This window comes from Hordeum vulgare, chromosome 3H (genome assembly GCF_904849725.1).
Source record: "Hordeum vulgare subsp. vulgare chromosome 3H, MorexV3_pseudomolecules_assembly, whole genome shotgun sequence".
NCBI lineage: Eukaryota > Viridiplantae > Streptophyta > Magnoliopsida > Poales > Poaceae > Hordeum > Hordeum vulgare.
This window is the reverse complement of record NC_058520.1, coordinates 337,959,344-337,981,170: the sequence shown is the minus strand read 5'-3', so window position 1 is coordinate 337,981,170 and position 21,827 is coordinate 337,959,344. Positions and strand designations below refer to the sequence as shown.

Genomic DNA, 21,827 nt, shown 5'->3' with positions numbered 1-21,827 from the left:
ACCAATTTAGGAGAGCACTTCAGACATTTCACATAAGTCAGCACAGGAATTATGAGTTCTATGAAAACTGCATTGACAGCATCATAATTGTGTGCATTAATGCTAAATGCCATTTCTACATTGCAACTTCTGTCATTGCAAATGAGACTACTTTTTTGCATAAGAAAGGCAGCCAAACAGGCCTGAGGCTTGAGCAAACATATCATCAAGAGCTGCTGGATCAACAACTGCTGCATCATCATCAACAAGGAAGAGACCATCTCCATGCACCACTGCTGGTGCTGCTCCTCCAAGGAAAAAAAAACAACTTCTTCTCCTACAAATACTAGTTATAGGAAAAAGTCTGTAAATACTTTTGGTTAGCTGAAAGGAGGAGCACGGGTCAAACTCCGACACACTCACTTTTCTCCTTTCCTACAAAAGGAGGTGAATTCCTTTAAAAAAACAAAAGGAGGTGAATTACAGGTGGTGCATGCGTAATTATGGTTTGTTTCCTCAGCGTCAATTTTTTATACTATGCAAAGAAAGTTAATTCACCTGGATACTGTCTTGAAAAAACTACTTGCTTTTTGAAACTATACATCAGACTATCAGGCATTCAGGCTATCAGGCAAGCAGTCAAGTAGGAGGGTGCCCATGAAGAGGTTGTCTTACACCGCATCCAGGTGCTGCATCATTACCAATAAAATCAGGCAACGATGGCGGATGTTATCTTAATTAGAGGTTCACTTTCCTTGGATTGAATATTGGGGGTATTTTGCATGATAGATCAGGTGCCTATTGATACACCGAAAGAGACTAACGCTATGCTCCACTTTCTTACTTTTATTCCTCAGCTCGCTTACAAAAACTACATATTTTTTTTTAGATATGGACCTGGGGTTCTCGCTTCTGCGCAAGCTATTTCCGAACCTGCCTGCCTTCGGGGAGATGGGTTGGGTCATACGCGGGACCTACCCCGAGGAAGGAGGCTTGAGGCGCGCTAAATACAATTGTTTTATCAACACGGGGTGGAGAAGGCATTGCAATTTCCTTCTTTTATGATTGCTTCGATTCCTCTGATTCTTCTTCTGACAGGAATTACCAATCCTTTATTGGCTATGTCATCCTCTGTTTAGTAGATGTATGGTATGGTATGGTTACTAGGTAGTGTTGCTCGATACCCGAGCTTGCACCAGTATTAGCTGGCTATTCCACTATTGCCAAAAGAATTCTGGCTATTGGCTTTCCAGCTTTCACCTCTCTGCAGCTTCTGGAGCTGCTTAAGCGCTTAACTTCTACCAAAGTGTGGTATACATTGGATGGAATTAGAGTGGGCGTGGCTACCTACATCGGGCAAGAATAGGAGTCGTATTTAGTTTTGTACCACCGAATAAGATAGCGAGAAATCAGATCAAGAATGGAACCTGTGGACCCTCCGACAGTACGAGCCCTTGTTCGCTTGGTTGCTCAACCCCTATCTCCCAGGCTACGACCTATCGCATTGCCTTCGATGAGTCTATATCGGATGGGTGTTCAAGTCTTTTGAAAAACCAGCCCATTCTAGTCTATCTGTCCCACTGCCTTTAGCTTCTTAATTGGAAGTGCAAGGTGGACCCATACACAACCACCAGATCCTTTAGGTTTGTTCGATCTATCGATAACTGATAGACAGACGCCTTTGACACTTCCTCCAGGTGGAGTTGATTAACACTCTCATGGTTGGTCGATGGAAATAGCAAGACGAGACAGACATGATAATCTGATAAATATATGTGGTGATCCCTTAAGCAATATCTAAGAATTCAATGTGTCCAAGATTCAATTGATTGGTTGAAGCCAAGGTCTCGAGCTAGTCCATCTTCCTATATGATATTATTAATAATGCGCAGCACCAAGCCTGAAATTGGGGAATGAATTGAATCGATTGCCTTCCTTTCCTGAATAGCTGGACGGACAATAAAGATATTGGTACTTAACTGTAGGGACACAAAAGCTCTGAATCCTTCATTTGATGAATTTATAATCGAAGCAAGCAAGAGATAAACAAAAGGTTAGGAGTTTGGAATGACAACTAGTCACTTCTTGCTGAAGATCTGTTCAGTGAAGGAAGCTTCACTATAATGTGTTAATGCCAATGGAAGATATGTTGCATGTTTGGTGTCCAAAGAAATGAGGATACTGGAACTAGCTTCTGGGGTCCAAGGATACCTCCGCCTTTCACTTTCATAGGAACCCAGTCTTGTTCGAGTCAATCTTATTGATGGTTAGAAGCAGAGTTCACGCTTTGCTCTAAACTGAGGTCTAGCCAGTAGATAGTAGAGAGGAGGGCTAAATCCAGGTTAATGTCCCGTCGCTCAATCCATCTATTTTTCTTTCGCGCTAGTGAACTCTGGCAGTTGGAGGAGGGAAAGGAGCATACTTTTATTACGCAAATAGAAAGTGCGAACAAAGTAGTCAACTTACTGAATCACCAGTGTCAATCGGTTTTGAAGCGCTCGATGGGCGTAGTTCGTCATCATCCTCTATTGGCCTTGTATCGACCAAGGGAAAAAGAAGGAAAGAATCTCTGAGCGAGAGTGCCAAGATGGGAACCTATTCTTCGATCGACTACCGTGCTTCTTATCTTTTTCCAATACTGCGAGCCAAAGGCACGCTGCTATTTAGTCACAGTCACATGCTCACCCTTGACTCTATAAATAAAACCAGTAGCTTGGGCTAGCGAGTATAGTTCCTTGGCGCCGGGCCCTCAATAAAGTCCATCGTGGCCATATCCCATGGTTTCTCTTTCTTAATGCTGACCCCAATGTTGATCGACCGTGCTTATTATGATATTTTATTCAATTCATACCACTCAAAGCCCAGGCCATTGGCTGCGCCGCTTTCTGCAACTCGTAGTCACAAAACCTTATTAATCTAAGTGATTTCTTGTCAACGGATCGCTATCGCTTACAAGAACGGATGCAGAAATGGGACACCTGAAGGTGAAACAAGAGACTCATACCCATGGTCATCTGATTGATCTACTCGGCTTCGGTACTGAAATGAAAAGGCCAAAGGCCAAACAAAAGACGTTTCGTCTGCTCCAGACGAGGTAAGAGCGAATGATCTTTTTCGTGATTTCCATCGTAAGAAGATCGACTTGTAGAAGTCTAAAAATGGGGAGCAAAGGAAGAGGCAGGCTGAGCTGACTCTTGTTCAATATCATTCTCATGATGTGTGGTGCAAAGAGAAGATTCTTGTGGAAATCCCTTCTTTCTAGCTTGATCAATTTCTGTAAGAATGAAGCTAGTGACATTAAACTTCTGGCTCTTCATTATGAAGTCAACTACATGCCAAGACCCTTTATTCCAAGTAGATTGCATCTGCATTTCCTTGGGGAAGAAAGTTCCGTCAGACGGTAGCTTAGCCATTCATCAGATACATGTCGGAGATCCTTCTCTTGCGTAATAGTAATATCGATTGTTCCTCTACGAGAGCCAAGTGAACAAAGCCAATTACACAGCGAGTGATTATACCGAGACTAAGAAACAGCTAGCAGTATCGATATGACCGCAATAAGATAGTGAGTGAAGACAGTGCAGGTGTCGCAAGAGAATATCCACATGTGTACTTTACTGTAACCACGGGCTTTGTGGCATTCTATCTTTATCGAAGAGAGCTTATTTCTCACTGTTTCTACCATTCGAGGGGGAAGCCATTACGAGGATGCGAGCTTGCCAACAGAAGATTTTCCGATTGGAAGTCCCGGCAATGGCGCAAGCAGGCCAAGAACTGGAAGCAAAGCGGGTTATTGACCACACAGCTATAGTCAAATCAGAGAAGAATCCACGGCACAAGCCTAGTGTGAATAAGAAAGTGGATGTCAAAAGAAGAGTGGGATAAAAGTCAAGTAGGGAAATGACTTGCCTAAGGCATTGAGAAAACCAAATCCTCCACCAGCTCCCCTTAAAGACAGGCAGATGTGAGCAGTAATAGCGAGCTATGAAAAAGTGAATCCACCAGTTGCAGCTTTAGACTGACTAAATGCTCTTTACTTCCCTTTCGTTTAGTTTCGATCCATCCGTGCTTAGAGGAGAGAGGAAAGCAAGAATCAGAACCCATTTGAATCTCCCTTTCATTTGGTAAATATAAGGCTAATGTGGTGGGACTGGGAGGCAGCCAACCCTGCGTAGTGCTAGACTAGAACACGGTCAGCCGCATGAAAGCGTAGCTACATTTCTCTTATTCTTTTTTAGCAAAGGCATGAGATCCTAGTCTTATGACTACTCCAGTCATCTCAAATTAAGTACTATGCACATACTATTCTCTAATAGGGAGGATGTACCAGTATTCCATATCGCTATCTTCTGATTTCATTAGACTAACGTATGCCGCCTTGGAGGTTTCCTCCTCCGAACGCGAAGGACTTCGATTTTCCGTCAACAAAGTAACGCTGTGCAAACTCATCTGATCCCACCCCGAAGCTATTCTCTCACCTTGTATATCTCCTATTGTCCCAATTCCTACTTCCTTTGGTTTCAGCTCCGACATAACCTCTCTTAGTACCCCACTATCTGTTTTCTGTTGGTCATTATGCTGGTGATCAATATAACCTGTCGAGGACAGACTACTGGGCTGTATGTGTCACATCTGACACCAGCGCAAATGGTTAGTGAATTGATACATATTTAGCCATTCAACTTGCTAATATTGGAGTGCTTTCACTGATTGCTTCTGATGGGGAGGCACAAATGCTTCGGTTACAACGGATAATCAGTTGTTTGACAAGACTTATAGTGCACTTTTCTTCCTCTTGTTTTACAGCATAAAGTATTGTAACAGAGTTTATCTGTTAAAGCCCTATGCGAAAGAAAGTAAGGTGTCAGTGCCAAAGCTTCTTCTCAAGCATCAACACATCAGACGAATAGGAATCGAAAGCCAGGAAAGCAACATCAAAGACTGGAGAAGTAGGCGAGTCAAGGCAAGGAATTTCAGTTCTAGTATTTCTCGTTGCTAGGTAGGTCTCACTATCTCTTCATTCAGTAGTTGAAGCTTATCCGTAGAGAAGTTATGTTACAGAAGTAGGAGAAAATCGATCTACATTTTCATTCACTTGAATTCGTAGATCAAAGGTTTACGGTTACCAACTCGCCCCGGGTGGGTTCTAGGAATGAGAGCACTTATGTATCGAGGGGCTTTAGCACAAAATGAAGTAGCTAGCTAGCTAACTAAGCTATGATGGAAGGACGGGGCTAGGGGAAGCAAATCTCATTGATTACTTATAATGCCGGATGAAGCAAGTTACAGCATTGGTTCTTTCGTGATTCACGTATATTGGAAATCTCTTTCTTTAGGAAATGGGATGGCATTCAATTCTAACTTAGGGATTCTCTTCTTCCTGAACATTCATGAAAAGAAGGACTCTGGCTTTAATGCTAAAGTTTAGTACTGGGCCGAGCGTACTTACCTACTAGGACTCGGCGGGATACTTATAGATCTCTATGAGCGTAAGGCAAAGTGGGCAAGACTACTTCCACAACTACATTTTCGCTTAAGCAGGACCTGTGAGACCTCGAAGCAACCGTCTACTACTAGTTATAGATGCTATTTCTAATTGAATAGAATGGATGCTTCACAGCGGTTCTGCGACAGGCAGGGCAGCCGGGTGAACATAGGCAGCTGTTCCTATAGAACACAAGTCTTTCTCTAAAGCACGACCTTCCGATTGGACTACGTCTGGTCTCTATCCTTTTTATTCCTAAAATGGGTCCTCGATCAAAATGATCTGGTGTCTATGTCCATGCCTGAGGTTGGTAAACCCTATATCTATTGCGGGGTGGTTTGAGGAAGGGACAGCTTGTAACCCACGACTTACTACTACGAAGATTCTGGCGGAGAGCTTTTCACATATAGATAGGTCGGGATGAGGAAGCTCCGTAGTCAACTAATAGATAGAAAATCCACCTTGTGAACCGTGTTTGTCTTAAAGTACTGTCTGAGAAGGAATATACCTGTTCCAATCCCTCTAGTGGCTATACTGATTGACATAGGTAGCTTTCGTAGTCAAAGCTCACAGGGCCAAATGCTCTATTGGAGTGGGCACGAACACACACAATCAAGGTTCGAAGAACTTCTACTTCACGCCTTGAGGATTCTATGACGCTCACTCAATGGTGTTGTGGCGATTGCAAGCAATCAATAAACGAGGAAGCCAAATTATGGATCCAGGAAGGCTGCATCAGAAGGAAGAGTAGGTGTTGCTATGCCGTTGGCTGGGACTGAGACAGAGAGAGGGGAGCATAGCCCCTATGATCCCGGTAAAGAGTTCCAACTAAGCTCTTCTCAGGTTCTTTCTTTCTCTTCCATTCTTATGTTTATATATTAAAGTGTAGTTTTCTTACTTAAATATAATAATATGAATCTAATATGCCCATTGGTGTTCCAAAAGTACCTTACCGGATTCCCGGAGATGAAGAAGCGACTTGGGTTGACTTATACAATGTTATGTATCGAGAAAGGACACTTTTTTTTTAGTTCACTGCCCTATACATAGAAAGAAGTGCTTTTCCACCGGTATCAACATTCTATCTGGAATCAGTAGCGATAATTGTTGTATTGTGAGCCAGCCCCGTAAGACACTACGCACCTCCAAATTAAATATGATTTTTCCAATCATTTCATTTATACGACCTGCAAATAAGATAAGATCTTGGCTCGCCCTACAAAAAAACAACTATATGCCCTATAAACTTGCTTGCTTCTTCGAATCTCGAAATAACATATAGAAAGTGTTGATGTGATGAGACCATTCTCGATCGATAAATGCGATAGGAGCCTATGTGTTTCACGGGCAGCCGGCCAATAGGGGAAGGTTGTGAATCCGGCGAACCGACCGCTTTAAGAACGTGATTGTCTTCTCTCACTCAGTTATCAATTGACAAAGATGACCCATTCTTTTTCGCCCTAAAAACAACAATGGTATGGTACTTTTTCTTCAAATCTCGATTGTGTGGGTGTCCGCTCATGTTCACGTTACATGCTAAATCAGGCTTTCCTTGGAAAAACCAAGGACAACCCCTATCTCAGTCTCCTTTCTCTTTTCGGGAGCAGAGCTGAAAAAGATGGAGTTACCTGGAGATGAGATTGATTTCTACGGATATGAAGGATAGAAATATGCTATTTGCTGCTATTCCATCTATTTGTGCATCAAGTCCGAAGAAGATCTCAATCTATAATGAAGAAATGATAGTAGCTCGTTGTTTTATAGGCTTTCTCATATTCAGTCGGAAGAGTTTAGGTAAGACTTTCAAAGAAACTCTCGACGGGAGAATCGAGTCTATTCAGGAAGAATTGCAGCAATTCTTCAATCCTAACGAAGTAATTCCGGAGGAATCCAATGAAGAACAACGATTACTTAGGATCAGCTTGCGAATTTGCAGCACCGTAGTAGAATCATTACCAACGGCACGCTGTGCGCCTAAGTGCGAAAAGACAGTGCAAGCTTTGTTATGCCGAAACCTAAATGTAAAGTCAGCAACACTTCTAAATGCCACTTCTTCCCGCCGCATCCGTCTTCAGGACGATATAGTCACAGGTTTTCACTTTTCAGTGAGTGAAAGATTTCTATCCGGGTCTACGTTCAAAGCTTCTACCATAGACCTAATTCGAGAAGGCTTGATAGTCCTAAGAAAGGTGAGGGTGGGGGGTTCTATTTAGGAAGAATAAGAAGAATCTCATTCATGTGTTCATGCTAACAGAAGAGCGGATCCAATACACGTAAGACTTTTTATCAGGAAATTCCTAATGTAAATGATGAATTTGGGATGTCATGCCCCACAAGTTAGTTGCCCAAGCGCTCCCTTGGAGGGCAGTCTACCACAAGATAGAGTTTGAGCCTGGAGCCAAAGCCCCAACCCCTCCATTTTAGGTTTTTATCAGGAAAGAATTTCTGGAAGTCATATCGGCCAGATAAGCCTCTGACGGCTCCATATTGATTTTTCCCCAGTTTTCTTTCAGAAGAAGCGGGAGCCATTTTGCATTGAAACTCGGTATCAGCAGAGTCATCTCCTGAGAAAGACTTCTTTCTTATTTATACAAGATTTCAGAGAACATAGTGAAGCCCTCAAAGCGCTAACAAAGTCGTAAGTAGAGAAGTTTTCCAAAAAGATACCTCGTTTTTCCATTAAGTGTGCGTTGTCTGATGAAGAATAACGGGGGAGCCAACTCAATAACCTAGCGGAGGAACCGTCCGGACTTGAAACAGCGGATGCAACCCTTGCATTTCGTTCTTTTGTTCTTTACTCTATTTTCGCTTTGGCACTCACTTCCTTTGGAATAAGGGCATTTTTCTTCTCTACTCGTTCCGTTGACCATCAAACAGTTTCTTAATTATGTTATGTCAAATGATGGGAAAAAGGAAGGAGTAATCAAAAAAGACTAGAACTACCCGATCCGTTGAAATACGATACGAAGGAAACGGACTTCAATCCCTCATTCTTATTGTTTGTTCTTCTGATCCCCTTGTTTTTCACTCGCTTAATTCGGAAGAGGAAAACGACAGCAGCTAAAGTGAGAAATAAACAACTGCTCGGAAAGCTTCGGTTTGAGCGTTGGTTTTGATGACAGTGAAGAAAGCTCGCCCAAAAGACGTACGTGGAACCAATGATACCAAAAAAAGAATCAAATATGAGGAGAACTGGGTGCATTGGTAAACGGCTCCGCCATAGCTTGTACGACTTCTGAATCCTATTAATGGCGCTCTCCGAATAAATAAGTAGATACAGGCGGACTACATACACGTGCTCTCCGAGTAGGGAAAGTGAGAAATCTACGGTCTTCCATCCGCGGATGTGACAAATCCAATCCAATTTGGTCTTGTCCCGTGGCTCGGACCCGGTCGCGTAAATGCAGCTACCACTACGACGGGATACTCTAGTTATTTACTCTGTTTCAATCCCTATTTGGCCATTCAACAGTAGCGTACGGCCTTTGGAAAGCATCTCTTCCTAGAGGGGACTCCCGCTTGTGATCTTCTTCCTTGGGTCGGAGAAAATATAACTTACCAATTGGAAATGGAAATGCCGAATGAATTGAACCAAACTACGGAAACTGTGGTTGAGCTTGCCTGTCATCAACGAAGGATGGTTGTGAAGTTGGTGGAAGAAAGCAAACCAATGAATGCAGCTAGTCACCCCGAAAGGCGAGCCCATGTCTTTTGAGAAACTGACACAACCTGTTGTGTTGACTTATCTTATACTAAGGGTCCGTCCCAGCCAACAAGGGATTTCTCATAATTCTAGGATGAAACAACATCATATCTCAGCTTGATTATGAGAGAGATTGAAGTGAAAGAACCCGGTTTCAGAGCGTGGAAACGGAAAAGAATGAGGTGAAAGGGCCGACCCATGCGGCCCACTTAGAATGTGCTTTTACTTCCCCAGGTTGTACAATAGCACTATTTTCTGGACCCAAGTTCGAAAGGATTAGGGCACTGGATTGAAGAATAGCTCAGTCCGATAGAAACTTAGGTTGGGCTGGCGGAGGGATGAGTGGAGCTTCTGTATGACATGTACTGGTGTTTCATTAGTCCCTTGATCGGGTACCCGAAGCTCGCTTTGAGGAAGCAGTGCCATTTGGTTCTTCCTTCTTTCACGTCCATCCGCGAATGATTTGATAATTCTTTTCATCACTGTTTGGATCGCAGACTTGACCGTTGTCTATAGAAAGAAAGTGCTCACTCGTTTTCTGTTTGTTTTCATGTGCGCATACACTCAGCCTAATTTAGTAAGTGTGAAGTGGAAGGGCGAGTACGGGTGAAAGCCCACTACCTTCCGGATAAAAGATATGCTCGATTTATAGATAGCTTTGCTTCACTATATAGCGTGGGACGAATTGATAAGCTCTGAATGCAGGAAGGGAAACCTTAGAGCTTTCTTCGCTTATCTTCCCAAGCAGACCATATGATTCTCATTATTCTATTTCTCTGTCTTTCCAACCAGCATTCCCGCTTATTCTGATTGGAGTGATGTGTGGTACCGGGGATAATGCAATTGATGGTGCTTGTGGCCCCACGGAATGACCGTATAAAAGGAAATAGGCAGCAAGGGAGTTGGGTAGACTAAAGATACTGCCTTTAGCCCTCTGCGGCCTTTTTTTTAAGTCGAGTCGTAAGGAAAGATTGATAGGATTTGGTCCATTTGGTGTCCTTCCAGACGGAGAAGCGAGAACCCTTTCTGCTTTGACCGCTTGCCCTCCTGGCACAGATGTGGGAAAAGGTCTCAGTTGCGGAATCAAATATGAATGAAGTTAGAACAATCAGCGTAAGCTCTTTCTCTAGGGCCACTATCAATAATGACAAGAACTCTTACCAACTAGCTTAACGCATCCGGTCTCCTTCTCCTTCGTACCCCTAGCGGATATGAATAATAGGAAGAAACAGGTCCTTTCTAAAGGCGGGCATTAGACCAGAGTTTCGTGAGCCGGAGAAGATCGATAAAGCTTAGAACTTGCTCGTTTGCAGGAGGAGGCGGTGGTATGACTCCGTCCGTTGAACGAGCATTTCGTGCCACCTGTTCGGCGTCCACATCCACTACCATTTTCTGATCCCAGTATCTATAGCAAAATCGCTATTTGCCTCACTCTATAGAAGGCCTCCCGTATGTAAGATCACCAACCAAGTTCCTTTCTTCTTTTGTTTGTGCCATCTTTACCAACTTCTACTTCTTGGCTAGCTTGATGCTTACAGGTCTTGCCTCTGCTGATACTGGTCATGGGGACAAGAACTCCGTGGGAAGAGAGCAGATACCAATCCTAAACAACCCTTAGAATGGCCTCATCCAAACGGATGATTGTCATTGATAAGACGGGCAGGTGGTATGTTGATACTGAGCCGCTTCCCCTGTAGTTGTTAGCTCGTTCTTGACAAATCCGATCGGGTCTTCATAATCTGGAGTAAAAGGATTCGAACCTTTGCATGCCGATACCAAAAACCGATGCCTTACCACTTGGCTATACTCCAAACAAACGGTAGGTTCCTGGAGAACCGTGGAAACTAGTTAGTTCAAATCGAACTCAAAAGCAATGCGCATTATCTACGCCTTTTTTTGATTCACCAAGACCCGCTAAAGGCTGATACAAACGAATAGTGGGAGTTCTTTCTTACGAATATAAATGGAGGAAATATACAAAGTACCTTTGTCCTCTGCAAAGATCATAAGATCAGATGGAGTTGGATTGATTTCTCGCATCTACTAGATCAGAGATCAGAGTCAGGGGAGCTCTCGTAAGTGAGCCTAAGTAAGTAGTGTGGTTCGAGCGGATCAGTCACCGCTGAGTTCTGCTTTCCTCGCAGAGTTGGTTTTAGCCGGAACCGCGCTCTTGCCTTCTTCTTGTGCCCCTTGATTATTGATCTGAATTCAAGTTAGATTAGAGAATACCGGTGCCTTTTGATCCACCCTTAGGTTTTCAAACTGTGGAGGTTCAGTTACAAAATGCAGTTTATGAGGCTGCTTTGTATGCCAGTGTGCAGGAAGGAGAGTTGGAAGATATACCTAGATCCCCCAATAGAGAAAAGAGCGAGCAGGTTACCTACTCTTGTGGTGGATGGCGGCACTAGAAGTTGATGCTTTTTATGGACGGACATAGAAATTCGATTTCCAATAGAGCTGCAAACGCTACTGTAAGCCGAAGACGAATGCTGGCCAAAAGTAAGCAAAGCAGGAGAGGCGTCGTTTCCTTCAGTTGGTCAACCAACAGGTCTCCTCACTCTAGCATTTCTTCTTTGTTCGGTCGCAAGGCAGGGAAATGGAGGATTTGTTTCTGCTCTGTCCTTTACCGCATCGATGGATTCAATTTCAGTGGATAGAGCTCAACCTGTTGCCATCGTCATTTCAATCACAATTCACTTGGTAGGTAGACGCTTGTTCCGACCTCCATAGTGGCACTTTGACCTTTTCTCAACAACATCTACTTCTAATCTGCTTGAACGGCCCTCTTGTCATTTGACCCAGAATTGAACGAGATGACACCCACCAATATCTTCCAACACAGGATCTCCCTTACAAGGCCGTCCTTCTCTCTTTCTTCCCAAGAACATCGGGGGTCTGTTCTCTGAACGAGTCAGCACCAGCCGCGTTACCAATACGGGGATCTCGGCCATGAGAACTTGTAGAACTTGTCTCCTGAATTGCACCCCCCCTAGGCCGACCAGCTAAGTAGGACCCACTTAGCAAAACAGGTCTATAGGGCGCTAGGGAAGGGGTATAGAATGGTACTTGAATCTATCTATAGACATAGGATCCCCCAGCCACTGGAATCCATTGGTTTCTGTCTCAATTCGTCATTTGAACTGAAACTAACCACGAAGGGAAAAGAAAAGAAGGATTCTAGTTTGCCACTACTTGGACTCAACTTGGACTTTCGGAGGAGAAAACCATTTCCATTAATATATGACTCAGTCATAGCCAAGAGATCATCATTCTAATAACAAGGATCTAGTTTATATATCTCGAATTGGGTTCCATAAGATGCCAAAATAGTGGAAGTACCATCACGTCTACCTAAAGCAAATGGTTTCTATAGATTGAGAAATGGTTTCTATAGAATGAGATATAGTCGAATGTACCTTTAATACTTCACGTGCATTCTTCGCTTATAAATTTAGCCAAGATCCAAACATCTCAATCTCTTCATACGTTCTTCCTGTTGAACTCTTCTTTTCGCTCAACAAATGCAAGTTCGTCAGGTTTGGTTACTAGTTTTCTTGGAAGGTTTTCTCCCTTGATCTTTTCCCTTGTTTTATGATTGGAATGAAAGTAGGATTGTTTATCCAATCCAAACTATTTATTGAGGGAAAGTAAGATCAATAGTTGGCCCTATTGTCTGTGCTCTGTTCTGTTAAGGATTTCTGTATTGGAAACATAGGCATCCTGCTATTCCCTGCTCTAGTTTCAGTTCAGTCATAAACCTATTGCCCGGGTCCTTTGATACTTGATTTCCTGGGTCAACGGTACCTAGATTCCCCTTTGGCTTGATCTTACCTTGGATTTCTGATTGGAATACAGATTGGATAAACAAGAGGAACTTGGAAAAGAGGGTTGGCCAAAGCATAACGATAGTGCATTCAATCGATTCCAGTCTAGTTTTTCATATCTTTTCCCTCAATAAATAGTTTATATATGAAAGAAAGTGCCAACTTATTGTTCTTGGAATGCTGATTTCCATGGATTTCTTCTTGGCATATCCCCCCTGATTTGATGACCTGGCTAAAACACCTATTCCTTTTTTCTGGAATTGCTGCCGAAAGCCTGTTTGCAGCATCCATAGCAATACGTGTTAGTACTCAATTTCTTTGATTTTCATTTGATGAAGTGAAGACACTTATCTATATACCATTTATAGAGTGGTAGAGTAATCTTGCAATGCGGCATGAATTGGATGACTTAATAGTTTTCTGCAGTTTAGTACTAACATGCCTGTGTGGTGAACTAACTACCTTGGGAAGCAACAAATATGCCCCCAATCACGCTGCCTATGTGAACAAATTCTAAAACTTTGCATAAGCAGCTTAATTAAGTAGAAAAACCTAATCGATAGCCTACTACTTATACTTCTTACTTTCACTTGGTTTTTCTTCCTTCCCTTCGGTACTCCTTAACTCGGAGATACTCCTTCGGTACTACTTGGCTACTACTTGAACAGATGGGTTTAGTCCCTTCCTTCGGGCAACGTTTTCTCCGGGTACCACCGGCTTACCACCGGGTTGAAAGAAATCCCTTACTATTAGGACATAGTGTTCGGTACGACTTAAGGCTACTGGATTGACTTTCTTTAATGTTGCATCTGCTTTCAACTATTTCATAGCCTCCCGTCCCGAGCAAACGTCGAGAGCAGGGTGTTGAGCCAAAAAGTAAAATCCATAGAGTTGGGGACTAAAGAGACTCTTTTTTTACAGCCAACCATGAAGAGAAGAGAGTCTCAGAGTAGATTCGGTAATGTTGAGTCGATCTAGTATGGAAAATTCCTCGCTGTGCGCTCGCCTTTTGCCTGCTTCTGCTTCATCTGCAGATCGGATTCCTTCCCCAGAGTTCTTACTTATAGGCTTTATAGCCAAGCAGTCCAATAGAATAGCTGCTTCTTCTAAAGCGGATTAGAGTGCGACGACCAAAGCTACGGAGCGGCCTCTACCGCTTTCCCTACTGTTCTGGTTGAACTAGGGCTTTGGCTGAGCGACCACCTTCTTCCAGTATTCTTAGCTTACTGTCTGCTTCCTGCCTGATCGGTGCTGACTGACTGTTCTTGCTTGTCTTGGGCCTGCTCTAGTTTTGGTGCTGCTAACTAAGGGTCGAATTTCGTGACTTGATGAAGAGGAAGCCGAGTATCTTTGGTCTTGAAGAGTCAGGCCAATCCAACCGCTTGCTCCTGCCCAACTCAGTCTCAGTCGTACCATAATGCGCCTGGACTCAACACTTTTCTTGCTCCAAGACCACCCTCTAGCCCTCATGTAAAATAGATGACAGAATTGTAAACAATCATAGAATGATTTAAGCTGAGGAACATAGAGGTCTCTCCCACAATTTTTGTCATATACCTCTGGAATAGTGTTGAAATCACACGCCACTAAGCAGTTTTTTAAACCAAGTGGTTTATCTTAGTGTGCTAGCCGCTGCTTCATTTCGTATAGCGATAACGCTTTCTCTTTCTTAGCGCTCCACCCCGCGGAGAACTCTGGTTGCGCTTTGGTTGGCTTTCTCTTTTTTTCGATTTTCTCTGACTTGACTCAGCTTGACCTACTTGACTCAGCGGTTAGAGTATCGCTTTCATACGGCGAGAGTCATTGGTTCAAATCCAATAGTAGGTAAAACCGGCCGAAACCCCCGCTTTTGCCAGCATGACAGCAAGCACAGACTGGCATCAAGGAGTAGAATGACCAAAGCATCGGTTGCTTCCACTTGTTTGTTGCCTTCTTCGACCGACAGACAAGGTACCCCCCTCTTTTTCTCTTGCGAACCTACGTTGAGCTTGGGACAACCCGCGACTGGCATAGGATATTTCAAAAGCGCCAGGATCCATCCTTCTTACGAACCAAGAGCACTGGAGAAGCGAAGGGGCTCGTGCTGCGACGAATAATGCCATTGTTCATCATCTCACAGATTTGCTTCTCGATCTCTGTTTTCTGGTGGGGTGCATATCTATATGGCCGGACATTGACTGGCACTGCACCTGGCACCAACGGAATTTGGTGGTCACAGGCACGACGAGGGGGTAATTCCTTTGGCTCCCGGAACAAAGCATCAAACTCCTGTAGCAGTTCTTGAACAGCTGGAGGTGTCTGCTCTGCAGGATCAGCATCCAGAGTAATTGCTTGCAGATCATGCTCCTGGTGAATCTGACGCACTTGCACACACTGGCTAACAGCACCCCGTTTCAGCAATCCTTGCAGCTTACGGACAGAGATTGGACGGCAGGAAGGATTATCTTGAATGCCATTGAGAGTGATGCGGCGCCCTTTGTGCGTGAATTTCATACGACGATGACGCCAATGTACCCACATCGGGCTATGGTCTTCGAACCGCTCTTGCCCTCCCCTTTCACTTCCATAGTGGTCTTCTTTGGCCGGCCCACTCATTTCACTCTCAAGCTCTCTGAGAAGAGAGAATCCGATTCAAGATGTTTCGAATTCAGCCTTTCCTTCATGTTCGTGCTTTAAGTCAGTTCGTACTTTTCAGTATATAAGAGAATGACTGAACTCGCGTTGAAAGCTACTAAACAACGGCTGACAGAGACTCATAAGAGGGAGAGCGGTAGCAAAAATGAGATCTTTCGTCTAGACAGAAGAGAGATCCTTTCCTTCCTTTCTATAGGAAATGACTGATGTTGCTAAGTCACCTTCCGCTGCTCTTGCGTCATCCCTTTTCCAATTCTTTTTGTATGGCTCGGTTGCATCCGATTGATCGATCCCTAGTCACTGATTACATGCATGAGTTCTTTGATTCACTACTGACTTCTTCTGTGGAGCCGAGTTCGCCGACTGAGACTACTTGAAAAGAATTTTCGACCAACCGATCTCACGACGATGAGTCACCCACATACTTAACAAAAAATGCAAATAGAAGAGCAAGTAAATCAAGCTCAATTACAACTCACTCTGATCAAATAGCACTCAGGTATAGGATTTCCAGCGGAAAGGTAGCCTTGCTCGCTTCTTTACCCTTGTACGCACAAATCTAGCTCATAGCAGCACTTTCGAGTTCGGTTACTTAAGTACAGAGATTGGAACAACTTAGCGCGGGAAGTCCCATATCTTGTCTTAGCCTCGCCTCACCTATTTCCTCATAACGAGATCAGAATGAAATAGAATGGAATCTCAAGTCTTAGCTAGATCAGGGCTACCATGTTCCCTCAGACGAAAAAGAAAAGAATACTAGACCTGTTGGACTCGCAAAGTAGGATCAGGCTTTTTCTACTAGAAACAGAGGAGAGCGAAAACTAAGTCAAAGGGGGAAGAGCTGTTTATGAGCATTTTAAGGCCGGTTGACAACATCCAATGTCTCCCACGAGGGTGCCTGAAACTCCAGTTTTTCTAGGCAGAGGTAGGTATATATATATTTAACACATTTGAGTTTGTAGGAAGATTCCCCGCTCTGAAATTTTTTCTATTTGGAGCTTCTTCCAAAGAGGTTGGGATTCTAGTTCCAATTGGATGTGTCCCGGTAAGATCGTTAACGACTGATATACTGCCTGAGACAGGGCATGCTCTCCCCTCTGCGTATCGAGAGAAAGAAACAACTTCCTGATTCCAGTTTCTTTCATTTATACCTACGATATCCACGCTAAAGATGAAAACTTTAGCAGTTCATATCAGCCTGAATGAGGAAGTAGAGTCAGTTTCGTCCATAAACTGGGCCGAAGATCTGACAGAGGTTGACTTGCTGGCTTGTGAGTTGCCAGCTCCGTAGTTGATTGCTAACCAGAGGATAGTGACAGCCAATATTCCTATTCCTGCTTGTGTGCTTGTTTGCTATTCTTCCTATTCCTGTTACGAGACGACCTCGGCTCAAGCTGACCCCACACCGAAAGTCGTCAAGCAGTCTTGGGCTCCATCAATCAGTGAGGAGGAAACCAAAACCTGTTGGAGTTCCCCGCCATCACCTCGCCTAGATCCGGGGGTTCATACCCTCCTGTAGCAGAGATGTAAGCCGCAAAGGCTACTTGCCTGCCGAGGGGGGAGAACTACCTAGTATCAAATTCACAAAGCAGCACATTTAGTAGTTGACATCTTTCTTTCTCGTTTTCATCGGAAAGGAGAGTTTTCACATTAAGCAAGAAGAGCTACGAGTTGGAGGGCTATTTCACCGACCGTCACTTCTCCTTTGTATCTGCCGAAGACGCAAGTAGCCCAACGACAGGCTTGTGTGGAGTTGAATGACAACACGCAGAGGTCTTTTGGCGAAACTGGGGGCTCTTTGTCTAAAGGAAGGGCAAAGTCAACAGGCCAATCCCAGTTTCAGAATTGGAAGAAGCAGTAGGAGGTTCACCATCAGAAAGGCATGGGACAACAAACTCTATTAAAGCTTTCTTCGAATAAGTCTTTCGCTTGACTTGGCTCAACGGCTTTAGTTCAGTAAATGCTTTCGTATGAAGCTTGAGTCAAGTCTAGTCTCATGCAGTGAAGATCGTCAAGCAATCATTGCTCGTCTCTCCGAAACCTATTGATAAGGAACGCGTTCAAGTGTATGGAATAATCAAACCTTTCACGTATTTGTTAACATAGCGTTGGACGATTGATTCCTCTCTTTCTCCATGGCCTGCTTCCCATAACTGGCCTTACTAAAACTTACGAAATGCTAATTTGACCTAAATTTCCGGTTAACTGCTGACTTTCTTTGCTAGCTCACCCGAAACTCTGTCTTCAGGAGGAAAGCTTGCTTGAGTACCTTACTTGAAAACAAACCGCTTGAGCTGTAACCGAAACAGAAAGGTTTGATGAGCCGCTGCTTGCTCTCTAACTGCTCTTACCGCTTCTTCTTCTTGACCTCTGCTCACTGCTGCCAATGCTGTGACTGCCGCCCCTATCTCTAAAGCTGCGGATTACAGCTCCTGATTCAAGCAGTTCAAAGTCTGAAGTATGAGTCTTGTTTGTGACATTCAATTCCAGAATGAACATTCAAAGGAAAAGTAGTATGGGACGCTGCTTGCTATTACTGACTGCGGCTGCCGACCAAAGAACTGAAGATCTTCAATCTATGTTTGAGTGCTCTTGCGAAAGAAAATAATTTCGAATGCAAAAATGACTTCAAAAATAGGATAGGATCGCGGATTCCATATATTTTTATAGAAAGAAAGATACTGTACTCCGCATCTTTACACCGCATCCTTCAAAGCCATTTAATGCCTTCTTGCCTGCCTTCAGTTCATGCCTTCAGGCCGGCCTGCTCTTGCCTATGAATGAGATGCCTACTTCCCATTAAGTCAAAATACCTCATAGACATATTTTTTAGAATACTTAGTTAGTTAAAGAGAAAGATGGCTTTTGACAATTTTTTTAGTCCCCTCGTTCCCGAGCAAGAAAACGGATGCGCTAACGCGCAACGGCTTTCGCGCTAGTTGCTCAATCCGTTGCTTGTTCGGAAGAATCCGCAAATGAATATTCTTTATTTCCTCTCGGACAGGCCCTCTTTTTTCATTCGAATGTACATCTTTTTCGGTAATGATCATCTACAACTGAAAGACTGACGTCTTCCTCTACTCGATCCTTAGTTATACAATCTCCCTCCACCTCAATTTTTATGATCCTCATAGCCTTTTTTATTCGCGTCCTCCCCCTGGATCTATTCCTGCCGCGTCCACGTCCTCTGCCTCCAGCAACTAGAGCTGCATCATCTTGTTCATTATTGAGAATAGGCCTCTTCTCACACCGTACCAGTTCTTTTTGCAGTTGAATCTTCCCGTTCTGGCTTATTGAGTGTATAGATTCTTTTTGAAATGCAATCTATTCCCACGTCACTCTTCTCATAACATATCCTGTTCTCCTCACTTTGATTCTGGATTCACCGGTTGATTTAAGACGGGGTTCTATGCTTTCTAGCCCCATTTGACAAAAGTGAGCTTCCCCTATCTCTTTTGTAGGAATCAGATAGCAATGCTCATTCGTGAATAGCATTTCATGCTTCCGCTACTTCGTCGGAGAGATCCATGGAAACTAAAAAAATAAAAGCGGACGGCATTGTTCATACGATAGCCGGAAAAGTAAGTTCTCCCGCCGGCTATTCAAAAAAGAAAGACTTACTTATTCATAAACTTCCTTTTATCGAGCATAATAGCTCTTATACGCTTGTACAGAGGAGTATAAAACAATGTATATATATATAGGTGCTTAGTATCCTACAAAAACATTAACATCCAAAGCACCGTAAGCTTGCTTTCTCTCCCGCTGACAGACAAAGAAAAGGTTTTTTTAGACTTTTCTATGGTAGGCCTACGCTAGTGGAATATATTTTTTGTTTGTATTCTAGCTTAGCTCTCTCTATTCTTTGCTTAAGCTATCGTGTCGTGTAGATGGATGGCATCTCCCTATTCCCACATCCCCGGATATGATTAATGCATGGAAGCTAAGGAATTGGGTCATTCTTCAGCCCAAGATGCAAGCATTTGGACTCCATCCGAATATGGCAGTTGAACTCTTATAATAGGCTTGGCTCTGGAAAATGGGCTTATCTTGGGCAAAAAAACGCAAATAAAGAAGAGCTTCTTGTTTCCAAGCGGAACTCGAATGGGCTGCTAGCAGATTTGTTGGGGATGGCAAGTTAACACCGTGGGTAGGCTTGCCTTTCACTCGCTCTGGCACATTTTGGCGGAACGTCAACGTTATATATAGTTTAATTCTAGAGGTAAGTTAATGTTTTCAAAAATCCAAATGGAAAAGGATTTGCAAAAATATGCAGATTAGAAGCTAGTATCTCCAGTTTTATGAGAGAAAGAAGAGGAAGAATCGGCAAACATCCTAAAAAATGGGACTTTTGTCTCAATCCGATCAAAAACAAACATATTCTATTGTGTGTTGACCACCGGGAAACGAATGGATTAAGATGAAGACGGACGGTTCAATTAGCGAGCATGGGAAGGCTTGTGGAGGTTTAGCAATAAAAAGGGGATATATGCGTTCTCTCAAGCAGTTAAGAACAAGACCATACTCGAAGTCGAGCTCTTTTGCATCTGAACATGTATTCAAATAGCAGCTGAAAAGGAGTGTCAGAGGATTTGGATTGATTCGGATTCCCTAACGTAAGACATGGTCTACTCTCAAGATCCCAAAGTCCGCAGCTAAGGAAAGCCCCTTCTTCATAAGATCAAGAAAGTACGAGCGTCTTTCGAAGATTGGAAAATCTCCCATACTTGGAGAGAAGCAAACCAACCGGCCGATTTGCAATTGACTATGCTTAGTAGTTGACATCTTTGGTCTTCACATTTTCCCTTCCATTTTGTAAAGTTAGTAGAAGAGGATAGATCCGGTAAATTGACGAATGTCAATCTTCATTTTTGTAGATTAATACACTGGTAGGGGTCGATCAGGCAAATCCCAAAGCTGACCCCCGAACAGCTGCCGGACTGCTCTACTGATCTTCTCTCTCTTCAGAAAAACGGAACCTTCTCAAAGACTCCCTTTGCACTGAGAACACAATTCAGAACCCTCCTTCTCACAAGAAGGCAAACCTTGTACGTTGATCGAATCTTCTTTCGCATCCAGAAGAGAGGCTGTGGGCTATCCGAGAGAGTGGTTCAGGTGACTACCGGAGTCATTGATTAAGCAGGTCAGATGGGCTTAGTAGGGCTCGAACCTACAATATCACCGTTATGAGCGGTACGTTTCAACCAATTAAACTATAAGCCCAATCGGATCTCTACATGCCGGGAAGAGCGGACAGAAAGAGGAGACCTTTGCTCTATCTCCTTCTTCCTCTTCCCGGGGCCCCGGAGGGGTTCTTTGGCAAGCCCTATTAAAGAATAAAAGTGACTTTCGTCACTCAAGTAGTGAGTTTGAGAGTGACCGTTAGGGCGACCACTTGTACTTCTAGGCCTTGGCGACCTATATGTTACGCAACACAGCTTCACTCGATTCAGTAAATCAATAGTTCAAACCAGCCCACTAATAGCTTAGATAGTGGCCCTTCCACTTTGGTATAGTTGACCCTACCTATTGACTCAAGGTTCATAGGAAGGGGGAACCCAGACGTAGTGGGATGTAGGCTTCAGTTGTTTTGGTACTTTTTCACTACGTCTTATTATTTTTTTTGTAACCGGCTTTTCACCGGCAGGTCAGTAGGCCTTTTAGAAGGCGAACAAACGAAAGTTCTCCGCGGGCGCTAGCGCTATCTTGTTCGCTTTTGTCAACTGAAGTCGCGCGTAGCGCCAACTAACTGATAGCTGATAGAGCGCGGAGCCCCTTCTCTAAGCGAGCAGAGCCATTTCTTTCTACTGTCGTCAAAAGAAAAAGAAAAGTACTAAAGGCGAAGGGCATTCTGTTGTACAGCTACTTTGGTATAGTTACAAAGGTAACCGGTAGGTGACTGTTGAATCGACAGTAGTTACGAAAGGGGGAAATAGCTCAGTTGGTTAGAGTGCTGGTCTGTCACGCCAGAAGTCGCGGGTTCGAACCCCGTTTTCCCCGCCCGATCTTCCTCTTCCTGCCCGACTCATTTTGAAAACACTGGAAGCTGCTGATCCCAGCGTAGCATTCAAGACAATTGTTCCTTCTTCGGTCTCCCTCCACCCCCTTCGTTTGTTGTGGGTCTCACCGCAGGCACTTAATGAATGAGTGAAGATCTTCCTTCCCCCCTTGTGTCTTACCAAGGACTGAGTTCCCACTTGTG

At 43.7% G+C, this 21,827-nt stretch overlaps 1 protein-coding gene and 1 non-coding gene across 2 annotated transcripts; both read left to right on the top strand.

Moving 5' to 3' along the window:
• The first annotated feature begins 6,366 nt into the window (after positions 1–6,366).
• Positions 6,367–7,737, top strand: LOC123443789 (ATP synthase protein MI25-like). The gene has a single exon (XM_045120319.1). The coding sequence runs from the start codon at positions 7,099–7,101 to the stop codon at positions 7,675–7,677; it is 579 nt and encodes a 192-aa protein (XP_044976254.1). The 5' UTR covers positions 6,367–7,098; the 3' UTR covers positions 7,678–7,737.
• A 13,814-nt stretch (positions 7,738–21,551) lies between these two features.
• Positions 21,552–21,625, top strand: TRNAD-GUC. The gene has a single exon. It is a non-coding gene; the product is annotated as a tRNA-Asp (tRNA).
• The last annotated feature ends 202 nt before the right edge of the window (positions 21,626–21,827 follow it).

What these genes read in the sequence shown, in the direction of transcription:
- LOC123443789 (XM_045120319.1), top strand. Translation starts at nt 7,099, where the DNA reads ATGAGATTGATTTCTACGGATATGAAGGATAGAAATATGCTATTTGCT.